We start from the raw sequence: 15,111 nt of genomic DNA, 5'->3' as shown, positions 1-15,111 counted from the left end.
TCAGTCGACTGACCATGAACAGAGGCGATTTGGATTCGACTGGCGCTCCACGTCAGTCGACTGATCTATGATCTGTACGCCTCTCATGCTGCCCATCATCATATGCTCGATCGATCTCCTGTGCACGAATTATAAGCAAGCTTAATTGGTTCGTCCCCTTCCTTCTTTCCTCTTTGCCTTTATTTGTGTTTAGAGAATTCAATTCGCTCAGGCAGCTTTCGAGACATGGAGCTGAGGGAGATCGCGTTCGCTCTGCCGCCGGGGTTCAGGTTCCACTCGAACGACCACGAGCTGGTGTGCCACTACCTCTCCAAGAAGGTCAGCAACCAGGAAAGGACTATGGTGGAGATCGACCTACACATTCAAGAACCATGGGAGCTCCCAGGTGAGCCCATCGATCGTTATTTAAGCTTGTTCATGGTCCACTGACGGCCGGGCTTGTGCAGATGCGGGCAAGCTGGGGGCGGACGAGTGGTACTTCTTCAGCTTCGGCGACCGCAAGTACGCGACCGGATCGCGGACGAACCGCGCGACCAAGTCGGGCTACTGGAAGGCCACGGGGAAGGACCGAGAGGTCAGCGACCCGGCGACGGGCGGCGCGGTGGGGATGAGGAAGACGCTGGTGTTCTACAGAGGAAGAGCCCCCAACGGGGCGAAGACGAATTGGGTGATGCATGAGCTCAAACTGGAGATGCCTCGATCTCCATCGAAGGTACGTACGCTGCATTACGCCAGTAGAAACATGTTCTTGTGATTAATTGGTTGCTGAATGATCAGTTCATGTGGCAGGAGGACTGGGTTATGTGCAGAGTTTTTGAGAAGAGAAAAGGAGAAAGAGATCAAGTGAAGGAGCCAGCCTTTTTATATTAAGAAAAGGGGGAGCACGTAGCTTGGTTTAAGGGGTAACTTGGTAATTTTGTGGTATTGGGGAGTTGAAACAAACTTTTGGGTACTGCATGTAAATAAAATCATGGATGGGGACTGAGCACAGAGGTATGTTTCGGTTTAGGGAGTTTTCTCCAAATTACCGAATAAAAGTATCTTTGATATAAAAAATATAATTAGGTGTGTTTTGACTTTATTTTTTTAAAAATACATCATTTTTATAATTTTGATAATTAGGGGGGCGCTGTTTTAATTTTTGCTGTAATATAATTCTTTGCTTTGCCGTGGTGCGCCGGCCCTCTCGAGTGTGGTAAATCTCCATCGGGTCTTTACCGCTCGTCCACGACTCTGGGAGATCCGGCGATGGCATCGCTTGCCAAGAAGGCCTCTGAGTTGGTGGAGATATTGGACCTCAAGATCCACCCCGAGGGAGGCTTCTACACCGAGACCTTCAGGGACTTCTCCGTCACCCTCTCCAAATCGCTGCTGCCCCCTCAATGTGAGCTTTTCTTCAATCTCCCCTTTTCTCTTACATGATTGGAGTCATTTCTTCGCTTCTATGCTCTTCCATTTTAATCATTTCCATTGCACTCGGGCTACATCTTCTGGAAGTTGTCAAGTGCTAAAAGCTGTCCTTTTGATTTTGCTTTCGTTTGACGGTTCTCTTGTTTGTATCAGTTAATTTTATGTTCTGTTGTCTCTGTTCTCGGGCTTCAGCGGTAGATGTAAGCACTCCACAAAGCCATATGATTTACTATCGTCACAAGAATAGTGCTTTGCTTATCGGCTGTTTTCCTCGTTTCTTTCTTGTTTATTAAGAACGTTTGTATGACGAGGTTCAGTAGTCTTTTCTTAATTTCTCGTGCTTTTTTGATATAGAGCCTGTTGCTATTTCTGAGTTATCAGCTCTCTAAGAATAGAATTCCTGCAAAAAAAATTTGTTTTTGAAGGTTTTTTATACTTGAATAACAAATATGTAAGTTATTTTGTTTGAATAACACACACGCATTTTTTTATATTCGAAGAACAATTATCAGCTCTCTATTGCTTTCTTCTGTTTTCTAAAAATGCCGTATGATGGGATTCTATAGCTTTCCTCAATTGTTCGTGTTTTCTTGGTGTAGGACTTGTTGCTATATCTGAATTATCAGCTCTCTAAATTTAGAATTGCAGCAGAATTTTTTCTTTGATCTTTTTTTTTATATATATATTTGTAGGATAAATATGTGTAGTCTTTTATGAAAACAAGTGCTCTTTTCTCTGTTATAAAACTGTTGCAAATGCTCTTGAGCACAAATGCTGTCCTATGTATTTCATAAGACAAAAGAGAGGTTCAAATTACGTGAGCTTATCTCAGTTTTCCAACCATCAAGCTCTGCCAAGTGCGAACATTAACAAAAATTTGGGAAAGGTGCTGAAGGTGGAACTGGAACTAACATGCATACCTAATTGCTTGGAAAACTAAGTTAAGGTACAAATAGGACCCCCTTAGGGTAGAATTTTAAGCTGAGAAGTAAGATCTAGAAAATTGGAGTTCTTTTAACAGGGGTATTTTCCTTAGACAGTATCCTCTACCTCAGTATATTACTATTATTATTATTTTATTTGCATTCACACTTTACATTTACCCCACTTAGTGGGATAAGGCTTGGTTGTTGTTGTATTTACACTTTACATTTACACTCTTCAGGACAGGATGGCTATAGTTGAGCTTTCTATTCTATATACAATTTGGTCCTCAATAATCTCTTCAAGCTGCTTCAAAAATCTTGTAAATTCTTCAAATATGGTCAATTCTTGGACCTCTCAAAAATTTAGTGAGAAAATATGCTGGTTGGTCATTTGAACTAATGCTAGGTGTGATGATTTCCTTGCAACACAACTTTTCCTAGATGAAATGACAATTAATCTCATTACATCCTATCCTTATGAAAGTTGGGATTAGAAGCAATATGCATATAGCTTGATTATCACAATATAATTTCACAACACACTAAGAACATTGCTTAGCTCAATAATTAGCTATTTGAGCTAGATAAACTCCCATGTAGCAAGAGTCATAGCTCTATACTTACCTCTGCACTCTACTCAGCCATAGTTGCCTCCAAGAAGAATACAAATATCTTGATGTGTGCCTTCCATTTGTGGATGAGCTTTTCCAATTTGCATATATATGCTCCACAAGCATGGCTATGGTCAAGGTATAGAGGATCCTTACCTGAAGCATTTTTAAGATATCGTAAAATTCTTAAGGATCCTTCAAAATGGTAATGGTTATGACATGGAGCTCAGCCATAGTTGCCTCCAAGAAGAATACAAATATCTTGATGTGTGCCTTCCATTTGTGGATGAGCTTTTCCAATTTGCATATATATGCTCCACAAGCATGGCTATGGTCAAGGTATAGAGGATCCTTACCTGAAGCATTTTTAAGATATCGTAAAATTCTTAAGGATCCTTCAAAATGGTAATGGTATGACATGGAGCTCAGCCATAGTTGCCTCCAAGAAGAATACAAATATCTTGATGTGTGCCTTCCATTTGTGGATGAGCTTTTCCAATTTGCATATATATGCTCCACAAGCATGGCTATGGTCAAGGTATAGAGGATCCTTACCTGAAGCATTTTTAAGATATCGTAAAATTCTTAAGGATCCTTCAAAATGGTAATGGTTATGACGTGGAGCTTTAAGGAAAACTATGAAAAATGCACTTGTCAAATTGAATAAAAATTTGTCTCTACTAGGAGACAAAAGATGAATAAAGCAGTTGCACCCAAACATGCATGGTAGTAATTAAATGACATCACGAGGGAAAAAATTATAAAAGGAATTTGACAACATTTTATTAGGTGGCATGTAGTGAAATTGCATTATTCCATAACTTAAGCAAAACTATCATATAAAGAAATAGTATATGTGTTCTCATAATTAAAGGTTTATTTTTCCTCTTATAAACAATGATGAGGACTTGACAATAGATTAAGAATACGCTAAGTAGAGAAAGCTTTGAATGGTATAAAAAAAATATTCCTTGGCATTATCATTTGTCAGGACTTTAATATAACTCCAAATTGAATTCTAATTTTAGCATAGAAGAAAAAGAAAATAGAAAAGAGGTAATAACATTTTTTTTCCTAATAAGTCATGTCATTCTATAGTAGTCATTCATAAAGCTAACAAAGATAAAAACCAAGCTTCCAACAGCAACAACTTGGAGTCTAAATATCATAATAAAATAGTGAAAAGGTGTACAAGTACATTTGTGGATATTAGGAGGAAATGAAAATCAAATATGTTTGTCAAATAACAAGGCGCACATTTAAGATTATGAAGATTAGATAACAAGGGACTTTCTTTTTAAACTACAGAAGCTAGACTATGGATCTGAAGTTGAAAGGGATCAACTACTAGAGCTTATGAATGCGCAGTCAAAATCAAATGATATAATCCTTCCTATCTTCCAAATACTCTTCTAGTCAACAAATCCGAAATAGGAACAGAACCAATAGGAAAAGTCACTAAACAATCGAGCAACATGGTAAATTTGCTATCAGAAATTAAATCCATAAAAAATTTAGGTATATAGAAAAACTTTCTAAAGAAAGGGATAACAATAGTGTAGGTATAACTTGACCAACACCTGCACAAATTAGTCAACCATCTGTTAGAGAAGCATGAATAGATTGCAATATGGTCTTAAGATCAGAAAAAGGAAGATATTACCAAATATTTGCTCAAAAACTCCTTACTCTAGAATGCAAATGGTCTGGTCATATGTCATGCCAGCAATAGTTACCTCCGTAAATAACCAAAGATGATATAGTTTGTGAAGTCTACCACTTGAAAAAACATTGATACTCACTGATGCATTAATGTTGAATCTAGTAGTGAAGGGCTTCCTACCAAGAATCCCATCATGAAAAAATATCCTTAGCTGAACCCATATTTAAAATCCAGATTAAAAATCTGCTCACTATTTAAAATGAGACCAAAATTGATTCTGGATCCATATTTAAAATCCAGATTAAAAATCTGCACTCTATTTAAAACAAGAGCAAAACTGATTCTGGACCTTGTGTTGGGAACAGTCTGCTCTATACCAAGAACTTGGTTGTAGTGGCACTAAAATCTGTCATACGATGCTCAAAGAATAGATTGGGAAACCAAATCTGCTTGCTGATCTATTGAGAAGACATAGAACAAATCTGCTTGAAGTGAAGAAGATTAGGAAAATTTCAGTCTGTCAGAAGCCACCTAAGAGAACCCACAAATTTTCTCCTTGTGAAGAAGAATTAACCCACCAGGTTGATGGATGGAAGTGGCAATAGAATAGTACAAAGGAGTTAGAAGAGAAGCATTTGGAGAAGAAGACTTGTCGGCTTGCTTGGTGCACCATGGAAACACCATAGGTGCAAGGAGCAGATTCAGCAGCAGGAATGAAAAAAATTACAGATCTGGAAGAAGATGAGGACGAACTGACTCTTTAGTAGATCAAATTGCAGATTTAGGAGATCACGTGAAGAGCTCATTGATCACATTCTTCTCACTCTAATACCAAGTTGTAATGGGTAAATTATAATTTTTTTTTCTAGATAGTTATCATTAACCTTGATTTATATTAATGTTATTTTTCTTTTTTACATTTACACTTTCAAATTTGGTACATTTACCAATTTGATCCTCAACATTACTGTTGAATGATATTTGCATTTTTGCTATTGATGAAATACCTATTAATTAAAACATTTGCCTGTTAAGTAAAATTAAATGCGTTATGTTCCTTTCTCAGTTATATTGATCATTATTCTTTTATAATTTGTTTTATTGTCGACAATGAGGATAGTGACATACTGCACTTCCATTTTGAGCTAAATATTGGGCTTGCTTTTGTTTGAATTGTCTGTTTATGCATCACACTTTGATTGCCATCTGTTGAAAAACTTTTTGAGATAAAAAGTTCAGCATCCTGCTTGTACATAGTTGTCAAATAGTTAGATATCGACTGAATTGCTGCATTACTATTATTAGCTGACTGTTTTTTTTTCTGGCATTCTCCATCTCCAATGACAATCTTACGGGTACCTGTTCTTAGTCCAAAAAAGTGTGTTTATCTTTACAATCAATTTAAAATAGTTATTAGTTTCTGCAGTTATGAGATTGACAGCAAAATTTGGTAAACTTAAGGTTCTACACAAACTAGACTGATTATGCTTATGTTTATAATCGCACCACCTTTTTTTGTTATTTTCTTTCTACTAATTAGCTTCTAATTGCGTTTTCTGCAGACAAGGTTGATCGACCTGTGAGTACTTCGATTTATTTCTTGCTTCCAGCAGGGAGTGTCTCACATCTCCACCGCATCCCTTGTGCTGAAACCTGGCATTTCTACTCTGGAGAACCTCTCACAGTTAGTGATCTAAATGCTTCAATTTCTCTCTTCCAAAAGAACTTGAATATGCTACATGGCTCAAACCTACCATTAAAACTTATCTTCTACATGTTTATTGATCAGGTCTTCGAGCTACACGATGATGGGCAGATCGAACTCACAGTACTTGGCTCGGACCTAGATGCTGGTCACCGCCCCCAGTACACCGTGCCACCACATGTCTGGTTTGGTTCGTTCCCTACACTGGATGTCTCCTCGTTTGCCACGGACGGCAGTCTCCTTGTCAGGGGCTCGACAAGAGATCCCGAGCTGCATTATTCTCTGGTGGGTTGCACATGTGCCCCAGCCTTCCAGTTCGATGACTTTGAAATAGCCAAGCTCTCAGATGTCAAAGCTCTTGCGCCCCAAGCGCAGCCATTTTTTGACTACCTTGTTATCCCTGATGAGGAAGCCTAATTCGAGATTTATTTCTTTCCTTGCACTCTGCCACAATGTCATTGGGAACTATCAAGCTATACTGTATTTTATCACAAGGCAATTGATGATTTTGCCTTGGGGGCTTTGTTTGTTGTAACTGATACACTGCTATTTTAGTTCCTCCTCTAAAACCGTCGAGTTGTCTCGACTCATGGTGGAACCGACCACGCACTTCATTCAATTACTTTTACGATGACTCCATGTCCAAAGTTATTCAACAACTATGCTTTGAGTTTTGAATGCTGAAGTAAGTCCTCAGGGTATGGTGTTGCGGTAGGATATTTAAGTTGTCACTCAGATATTCATGATTCGATTTTTAATTACGACGTATTTGTAGGAATTTTTTTTTCAAATGGAGAGCGCAATCAAAGGATGTTGGAGGTCTGAGTTGGAAATTTCCATGGGACCGAGTCGGTTAGTGTTAGAGATAGTCAATGAGGTTAATTGGGATTTATTTTTTTTTTGAATGCTGATATAGAGTTCTTTGGTAGTCAAGACCACCACCAAAAGGTGAAGGCCTACCTAGAAGAACACAGGCGAAGTTGGTGACAGAAACAACAGTTGTCCAAAACATGTCATCATCAACTCAACTGAAGCAGTGCTGTGCTGTGTGGTGTGCAAATTGAACACTTAACGACAGTAGTACATAAAATTAGTGGCTGCCCTGCTGCCTTCCCACTCAGCGACGGGGTGGAGAGGGAGGTTTCATGGTCCAATCCATCGCTTTCGGTTGTGGCAAACGCTGGCTGAAGTAGTAATGAATAATGAATAATGAATGGCGTACGTGGTGTGGCCTGCGAGCTGCGGAATGTCCATCGGGTGAGCTCGCTTTAGGCTTCACCAAAGAAAACGACCTTCAACCGCAAGCAATGAACACTGCCACCTTAACCTTAATTAATTGCGTCTACTTTACTTTTCTGATAAATTAAAATTGATTCGATCGTACCAGTCGATCAAACTCATCAAATCTCATCCAAAACCCTTTAAAAAGATTTTTTGTTTTCAATGTTATTGAAACCTATCAAAAACTAAGTGTTTTTTAGTTCAAGAATTATGTGTGGGAATCAATAAGTATTTAATTTATCTGTGATAGAGTACTTCCACACGCATAGGCCGCTGCTCCTTCCCATTTCTTCTCAGAGTTGCGTCTATGTTCATCTTTCTATCAGTTGAACCTCGATCTCCTATGAGTCAAGTTATGGAGGTGTTTGATTTTAAGTTGTATTTTTTCAACGGAAAATTGGGGTTGAGTAAATGTATAGTTGAGGTTGAGAAAAGGTTGAGAAAATGTAAATATAAATGGAGTGTTTGGTGAATATGAGGGTGAATTGTATTTTGGATGTCACTGGCATGATCCCTTTGACGGTTAAGTCAATGTTGGACTGAAAGATGAGACTCATGGGTGCACGAGAAAGGAGAAGGCGAGTAGCTCAAGAGAGAAGAGTGACTTCTATATGCGAGAAGAAAATCATACCTTATCATTGCCTGACCTTATATAGTTTAGTCGACGGAAGAAAATGTCCATGTGGACCGACACGCAACCCACGTAGGTTGTCATATGAGCCACGTAGGCGGCCACACGTGCAGAGAGCCAAGAGCTGACTGGTCAGGCAGAGAGAGTTAGGACGCCAAGGGAGACAATAGTAGAGTTGTACGTCTATCACGTTGTTGTTGTCCAAGTGTCGCATTCGGTGCAAGTTGCCTCGTCAAGGGTGGTTCTGTGCCGCATTGTAAGATGATTGTGCTCGTCAGAAGTTGTCGGAGGATGAGGTTGAAGAGGACTGGCTTAGCAAGGATCACGATCACTGTGCACGAACAAAATCAAGAGAACTAGATCGAACGGGGCCTGTGGACACAGGCGGAACCACGAATTACTCAGGTTATAGCCGAGGGGGTCCGATCAACGAAAAAGAAAAAAACTTAGATTTAGAGATGAGAGAAAAAAAATTTAAGATATAGCCTTGGGGAATACCGTCAGCGTAGCCCAGAGTTCTTTAGCCGAGTAGATCACCCGGGCTAGCTTTGTATTACCTGTGGAAAGCGTCTTGTCCATCCGAGTTTATCTATAGTAAGTTCTAAATATATGAAATATACGTGGATAACTAGGTTAAAATACTAAATGACCCAACCTAATCAAAGTTTATTTATATAAATATATAATTTTAATCCTATAATCGTATATGATCTAATTTACTTGTAGTATAAAAGACAATTAATTATGGAAAATACATGGAAAGGGAGATGCATTTAACTTTATATTATTTTTGTGATTATAGGAACATGTTGTTTCTTGTGTACGGCTAGACACTAGACCAAGTGAAATGGTGATTTATTTTTGGAATATAATTGTGTTAGTTACGATGAAATAGATTTATTGAAATGGATAAAAATTGAATCTGGATGAAGCTATAATCCCTTTCAATTGTGGTCATGGAATTGATCGTGTGAAACCGATGTGATGAAATTTAACTTTTTACTGCAAAGATGACTTAATTAACTGGGCATTATAGCGTAATTAAGAGGGATTAGTGACGCATTTAAATTAAATCGTTCACGCTGGCGTTTAAACCTCTCGCCCTCAAAAGCGAGACCTTTGGTCCTTTCTTCACAAGCGGACGGGCGTTGGTTGTAGCAGTGGAATGCTTCGCGTCGGCTTCGCCCTTCGACAAGGAGTCGCCTTTAATCCTCGAAAGCAACGATCTCCAACTTCTCTCCTTTCCCCGCTTCCGAGGCCCCCAATTCCTTTGACCTCATCATTGGAGATCTGGATCTTGATCGCTATGTCCCTATCGTTTGTAGCAGGTACTGCCTCCTTCAGATTTTCCGATAACTGTGTCTACCTTTCGAGTGCTCTTCATGTTTATTCAGTGCATCTGTGGAGAGGTCATCGTCTTTTGGTTATTTGCGGATAAGGTTGTTTCCGGAACGAGTTGAGTTCGTGTTTTGGTGGTTTCGTGGCTGTATGTGCCATTTGGGTCTGCTGCTTGTGGAGTAGCACTTTTTTTTTTTTCACTTATTGTTTTGTTCTCTGCGGTGGTTGTCGTCTTCGTCGATCAATTTGGCAGACCGAACCTGTCTTATTTCTGCCTTCTGGCGGTATTTTGAGGTTCGAAAATTGAAGCTCTTTGGATTTGATTTTTTGTCCTTTGTGAGGTAATAGAAAATTTTCTTTTCTTGATTTGTGAAGAAAGGTAAAAGTTTATCTTTTAATATTTCGTTTCTATTTTCATAAGAAAAAAATCATGAACTTAACTGTTCTCTAAGAATCGCATAGCTTTTCTTTTCTTTCTGGTACAAAATTCCTAGCTTTTCTTTGTATCTTTTCTTTTCTTTCTGGTACAAAATTCCTAGCTTTTCTTTGTGCAGTGCTGGATGGAAAATTGTCTGTACCATATTGACGAAGCTTTTACGTGGGTTTAAGAGATCAAGTGATTCACAGTAGGCTTCAACATAGCTGTTATTGTTCATGTTGAAGAGGAAATTTCCATTATTATGAAGGGTGGTAACGTGGAGGTGATCAGCAGCAAGGGCTGTTCAAGGCTCCTCGTTGGCTCTTCGACCTTCCTTCCAAATGCAGATAGTCTAAGATTCATGGCATCTCCTGCTTCTTCATCGCTTTCTGAGACAACTTTTCCTTTGCCTCGGGGTCCTTTCACGGGTCTTGTTATTTGTGTTACTGGCCTCTCCAAAGGTGCTAATGAAGTTTATTGTTTAGTTTGCTTCTACAATTTTTGTTAAAATAATATCCTATATTATCTTATTTTAACTTTTGTGACTAAGTAGAAGTCTAGAACATTATTGCAAGGTGCTTTTGAAGCTTGACACAATCCTATTTTAGTTTGGAACTAATCAGGAGTTCTGGAACGCTTATGTAGGTATCCCTGTATCAGTCTGCATTTTGAAATTTGAATGCATTTGTGAACTAGTGTATTCTTTTTTCATGGGAAATAGGATAAAATGAGACCATTAATGAAAGTTCATCGATAACTTCCAGGATTTTACAAGATCATTGTTCCTAACCTTTTATCTATCATTAAAAGAATGGTTTTGATTGACCTTCAATTACCAATGTTATGATATCCTCTTAAGAGTGCTAGTTTTTAATCACAAACTTATTCATTTTGTATCTTCTCTATTATTTTTTGTGACAGAAGCAAGAAAAGAAGTCATGGCTGCGACTCACAGGCTGGGTGGTCAGTACAGTGGATCTTTGAATCCTCAATGTACACATCTAGTTGTGCAGATATCCTAAAATTGATGTATTTGTTTCAGTTTCATCTCAGTTCTCATTTTAGAACTTGCAACACTACCTCAGTTTCCTGTGCCATTTAAAATTGATGTAGTGAAAATATTCTGCAAACTACAATGACAATCTGTTGATTCTGTTGTTCCTTGACTGTAATACAGCTTTACTGGTAGAAAATTTGAACATGCGATGCAGCATGGATCAAAGAATGGTCTTTTTGTTGTTACTTTAGGGTGGTTTGTGGACAGTGTAAACAGAAACAGTAAGCAAATATTGCTTTGATCTTTGGGTGTAACTCAAAGATTTATCATTTGAGAATTTTATTTTTAATGTTTACCACTAATCCTAATTCCATATATTATCAATCATGGCCATTGTTATTTTAAGTGACTGTTCAAAAGCAACGCTTATAGTTTTTGCTGCTTCCTGCTACAGCGAGATTGAGTGAGACTCTTTATAGTGTAAAAAGTGTTGGAGAGAATGCCTTGCCTTCGGGGGACTTAAATCGAATTGTTGGGGTTCCTGGAAGTGACAAATCTTGTCTCCCAAGTCCTTCCTTTGAAGATGGCAAATCATTGGGTAGAGGCTGGCAAACTCCAATAAAGGCTCCCAACAAGGAACAAATTCTTTCTGAACCTGTTTTTTCCAACAATTTTATCTACATTGATTCAGAAATTTCAGATGATATGAAGAAAAAGGTAATAAGGTATACTCTGTGTAGTATAATTTTGTGTCTATGATATCATGATGGCATTTGTTAGTTTGATACTAACTATATGAATTTTTCCAGCCGATTAGATGCATTAAGAGGTTTTGGTTGATTCCTGTCTTGCTGATCTCCATTCTATGTTTGCATGCTTGTTCAGCATTATTATTTATAGACAAATTTCTTTTTTGATTCTATCCAATAGTGTAGTGTGCTAATCATTTTAAATTTTGGTAATGGTTTATTAATAAGGAACAGTTGAATGCCCATGCGGTCTAGTTTAACTCACTGTCATTGATGATTGAGAAAAGAGGAGCATGCATCTGCATGATATGCTGGGAGAAATTATTTGCTTCTGATAAGGAATTATATTTAGATTTGTCTCATCAAAAGAGCTAGGCACTCCAAGGTGATTTGTCTCATCAAGGTTCCGTATTGTCTTGAAGTACTTGTTGCTTGCCTAGTCGTTTGCTTGATGAAATAATGTGGGACAAGTAACGATTGAAAGGAAACCTCTAATACTTTCCTTCCATCCAAGGAAACTAAAATTAAGAAAGCATGTCCCAATTCTTATGAGTATTTTCTTCTTCTCTCTTTCGTTCCCTAACTGTTTCTTTCCCTCGTATGAAAGAAGACCTAAATAATCATTACTTATTTCCAAATGTAATTATGCTCTATTTGTTAATTTATCAAGCTTAGAACATATATGGCAGTTGAAGTTTTCAACATAACTTATTTTTAACTTATTATAGGTTGTTGAGGCAGCTACAAAAGAAGGTGCCACTTTTTTGGACAACTGGTTTATTGGTTGCCATGCAAGCCATATTGTCTGTGAAGGTCCTTCTATCCGTAGATACATTGGTCTTGCTAATAACATTGTAACTGTAAGCTTTGCTGCACCTCTCTCTCTCTCTCTCTCTCTCTCTCTGATACTCCTACATAAAATATATCATTTAGTGCCTTATCTGTTTGATGCTGTGTCAGCCGCTATGGATACTGAAAACAGCAAAAGAGAAGTGCATACAGAGGCTCGTACATTTATCCTCTGACGTAGCTAAGCAGGTGAACATGATTCTTGAGAGTGATCAGGTTGCTGGAGAGGTATTCAGGCTTCCCTTCTAAGTTTTAAGCTTGAAGTTTAATGTCAAAATTATCTTTTTTGCTTCATTTAAAATAGATTTTTATGAGGTCTCATAAAAAGTTGATGAAAGTCTGTTGGATAAGATAGCTTCTTCAGCCAGATAGCTAAATCACAAACAGTAGAAAATGTTTTCTATTTTTAAGGGAAAACGAACCATCAGTATACTTGTCGGACAACATCTCTGTTATATGATTTTTTTTTTCAGAGTTCTACATCAATACTGTCTTTTGAAACTTCAAACTTTGTTTTGTTCTTTTTTCCTTCTTTTTAAATTTGTTCCTATAGCCAAATAGGTTTTCCCAGCCAAGTTATAACCAAATCAATAGAACAAGATTTAGATTATATGCATAATGATTTTAAAGAGAAACTCTCTTTTAGGTGAGCTTTAGAGGAGGTGGTCATCCTGTAGCTTTGAAGTTCAGTCACTCTCTTCCACATGGAGACAATGTGAAAATTGAAGAAAGGCTGAAGACTGTTGAGTTGGCAAAGTTGGGTGTGAGGAATCGTCGCAACCATCGCATGCAAGTACGAAACTTTGTCATTGTATGAGAGCCCTCTTAAGATTTTGCACTCATGTTCAGTATTGCTTGAACCCAGTCGTGTCAGGTTCCAATCCATCCAATCACCCCCAACACTCTTTTGGAGTCTATCTGCTGGACAGTATCCGAGCCAGTGTCATCTGCCCGTATCTACACAGAGTCCTCCTGGATTGAAGATGCAACTGAGCAACACCCATCTCGTTCTTTAGGTGATGATGGCAATTCTGAAGCATCTTTGGAAGACTTCTCACGCCCACTCAGAGAAAGGTACTAAAATTTTACTGCTTTTCGAATCTTTAAAAAGTTTGTTGGAGTAACTGGCTTTATATCCTCCATTTGGCTTCAGTGAGAAGAGGGATGTCATCTTAAGAAGTCACTTCCTTACCATACTCTTCCCACTTGATCGCTTTGGCGAGCTAGGTCCTTCGTCCAGAACATTTTTCAGCGATAATGGATTTACTTGTATTCAGATTTTGGAACATATATACCACTTTTATCAGGTAAAGAGTTCCCCCCACTCCCATTGTTACTTCTATTTTAAACTTTGGTTATACAACTTGGAATTTTTGAACATCAAAATCAAGTCCAGATGGTCATGAAAAAAATGTGGCACTTGTTTTTTAAACTCACAAATAGTCCAATTAGAGGAAGAGTTTAAATGATAGATATACCAGAGGCTGAAAATTGGAAGACTTTCCAAATGTTCCTCCTGTCTTTGCGTCGAAGGGTCTTTTGTCCGATAAGATGAAAATTTTTGCACACCTCCCTTGCCTTTTGAGAGGACTATATCCCATAGAAATATCTACATGAGATTGTCTCTTGATAGATATGTTCAACCTTGTGCCTTCTGCTGGGTCTAAAGAATGTCCACATCTCCACAATGACATGATATTGTCTACTTTGGGCCTAAACCCTCATGGTTTTGTTCTTGAGCTCTCTCCAAAAGGTCTCATACCAATGGAGATACTTTCCATCCTTTTAAATCCATGATCTTTCCCATGTGTTTTTAGATGTGAAACTATGTTTGCACTCTTGCAACCCAACACCTTCCACCTTGCAATACAACATATTACTCTTTTTCACCCGGTCATTGCGATTGTTTCCGGTTTGGGACCTCTGGTATCCTCTTGTTTGTGTTGTGTGGAACTCCTTATAATAGAGTTGGCCAATGTAAACCCCCATTGTGAAACTCCTTGTGATAGAGTTTGGCCAATGTCTGGAACTGAAGAACATCAACAATTTTTTTTTTCACTCACAAAAATAAGCTTGCAACAGCAGTTCCAACTATCAACTCTATTTAGTTGCAATTTTCTTCACAATTTCAAAAATTATTCAGCTTTCACATGGCTCCTTCTTTTTGTTGGTGTTGTATATATGTTTTCAGGAGAACATGACGATGGTTGAAATCAACCTCGCAATACACACAGACTCGAGGCATGCCGATCGACTTAGATCACTCTATGCAAGCAAAGAATCAAAAGAACAAGGTTTTGTGGCATTCAAACGTGTAGATTTTCTTGGAAGCAGACGTAGCTTTGAAAAACTAAAGAGAGTAAGCGGGGAAAACAATGGAAATTTGTACCAACTTTTGATAAGAGCCTGAATATTGCATCCATTTGTCGCCTTTGATTTTTCTTTTCTTTATTTTCTTATTGTACATTTGTCGCCCTTCATGTAGAAAATACTGTCGATTGTGCATTGACAATAATATGGAATTTTTTAAATG

General features: G+C 38.1%; 3 protein-coding genes across 4 annotated transcripts; all 3 read left to right on the top strand.

Moving 5' to 3' along the window:
• Positions 1 to 225: 225 nt before the first annotated feature.
• LOC141815449 (protein CUP-SHAPED COTYLEDON 2-like) lies at positions 226 to 887 on the top strand. Its single transcript, XM_074703395.1, has 3 exons — positions 226 to 385; positions 447 to 708; positions 787 to 887. The coding sequence occupies exons 1-3, from the start codon at positions 226 to 228 to the stop codon at positions 845 to 847; spliced, it is 483 nt and encodes a 160-aa protein (XP_074559496.1). The 3' UTR covers positions 848 to 887.
• Positions 888 to 1,184: 297 nt separating this feature from the next.
• LOC141815394 (uncharacterized) lies at positions 1,185 to 7,050 on the top strand. Its single transcript, XM_074703344.1, has 3 exons — positions 1,185 to 1,384; positions 6,173 to 6,294; positions 6,400 to 7,050. The coding sequence occupies exons 1-3, from the start codon at positions 1,249 to 1,251 to the stop codon at positions 6,730 to 6,732; spliced, it is 591 nt and encodes a 196-aa protein (XP_074559445.1). The 5' UTR covers positions 1,185 to 1,248; the 3' UTR covers positions 6,733 to 7,050.
• A 2,302-nt stretch (positions 7,051 to 9,352) lies between these two features.
• On the top strand, positions 9,353 to 15,085 carry LOC141814925 (uncharacterized). Of its 2 annotated transcripts, XM_074702885.1 has the most exons (11): positions 9,353 to 9,555; positions 10,120 to 10,444; positions 10,905 to 10,997; positions 11,160 to 11,261; positions 11,435 to 11,697; positions 12,458 to 12,589; positions 12,690 to 12,806; positions 13,225 to 13,371; positions 13,444 to 13,652; positions 13,732 to 13,885; positions 14,770 to 15,085. In XM_074702885.1, exons 2-11 carry the CDS (start codon positions 10,246 to 10,248, stop codon positions 14,986 to 14,988), a joined length of 1,635 nt encoding a protein of 544 aa, XP_074558986.1. In that variant the 5' UTR covers positions 9,353 to 9,555; positions 10,120 to 10,245; the 3' UTR covers positions 14,989 to 15,085. The 2 variants fall into 2 exon arrangements, with proteins under 2 accessions (XP_074558986.1, XP_074558987.1); XM_074702886.1 differs by lacking the exons at positions 10,905 to 10,997; positions 11,160 to 11,261.
• The last annotated feature ends 26 nt before the right edge of the window (positions 15,086 to 15,111 follow it).

The sequence above is a fragment of the Curcuma longa genome, chromosome 21 (genome assembly GCF_044706935.1).
Source record: "Curcuma longa cultivar G26 ecotype Majalengka, Jawa Barat chromosome 21, ITB_CL_G26_1.1, whole genome shotgun sequence".
Classification (NCBI taxonomy): Eukaryota; Viridiplantae; Streptophyta; class Magnoliopsida; order Zingiberales; family Zingiberaceae; genus Curcuma; species Curcuma longa.
The sequence above is the reverse complement of the archived record's forward strand: the minus strand, read 5'-3'. Positions and strand labels throughout refer to the sequence as shown.

Coding starts and splice junctions, on each gene's coding strand:
- LOC141815394 (XM_074703344.1), top strand. CDS start 1,249: ATGGCATCGCTTGCCAAGAAGGCCTCTGAGTTGGTGGAGATATTGGAC. Junction 1,385..6,172: donor ATCGCTGCTGCCCCCTCAAT/GTGAGCTTTTCT, acceptor CGTTTTCTGCAG/ACAAGGTTGATCGACCTGTG. Junction 6,295..6,399: donor ACTCTGGAGAACCTCTCACA/GTTAGTGATCTA, acceptor TTTATTGATCAG/GTCTTCGAGCTACACGATGA.
- LOC141814925 (XM_074702885.1), top strand. CDS start 10,246: ATGAAGGGTGGTAACGTGGAGGTGATCAGCAGCAAGGGCTGTTCAAGG. Junction 12,807..13,224: donor GTGATCAGGTTGCTGGAGAG/GTATTCAGGCTT, acceptor ACTCTCTTTTAG/GTGAGCTTTAGAGGAGGTGG. Junction 13,653..13,731: donor TCACGCCCACTCAGAGAAAG/GTACTAAAATTT, acceptor ATTTGGCTTCAG/TGAGAAGAGGGATGTCATCT.
- LOC141815449 (XM_074703395.1), top strand. CDS start 226: ATGGAGCTGAGGGAGATCGCGTTCGCTCTGCCGCCGGGGTTCAGGTTC. Junction 386..446: donor AGAACCATGGGAGCTCCCAG/GTGAGCCCATCG, acceptor GGGCTTGTGCAG/ATGCGGGCAAGCTGGGGGCG. Junction 709..786: donor GAGATGCCTCGATCTCCATC/GAAGGTACGTAC, acceptor CAGTTCATGTGG/CAGGAGGACTGGGTTATGTG.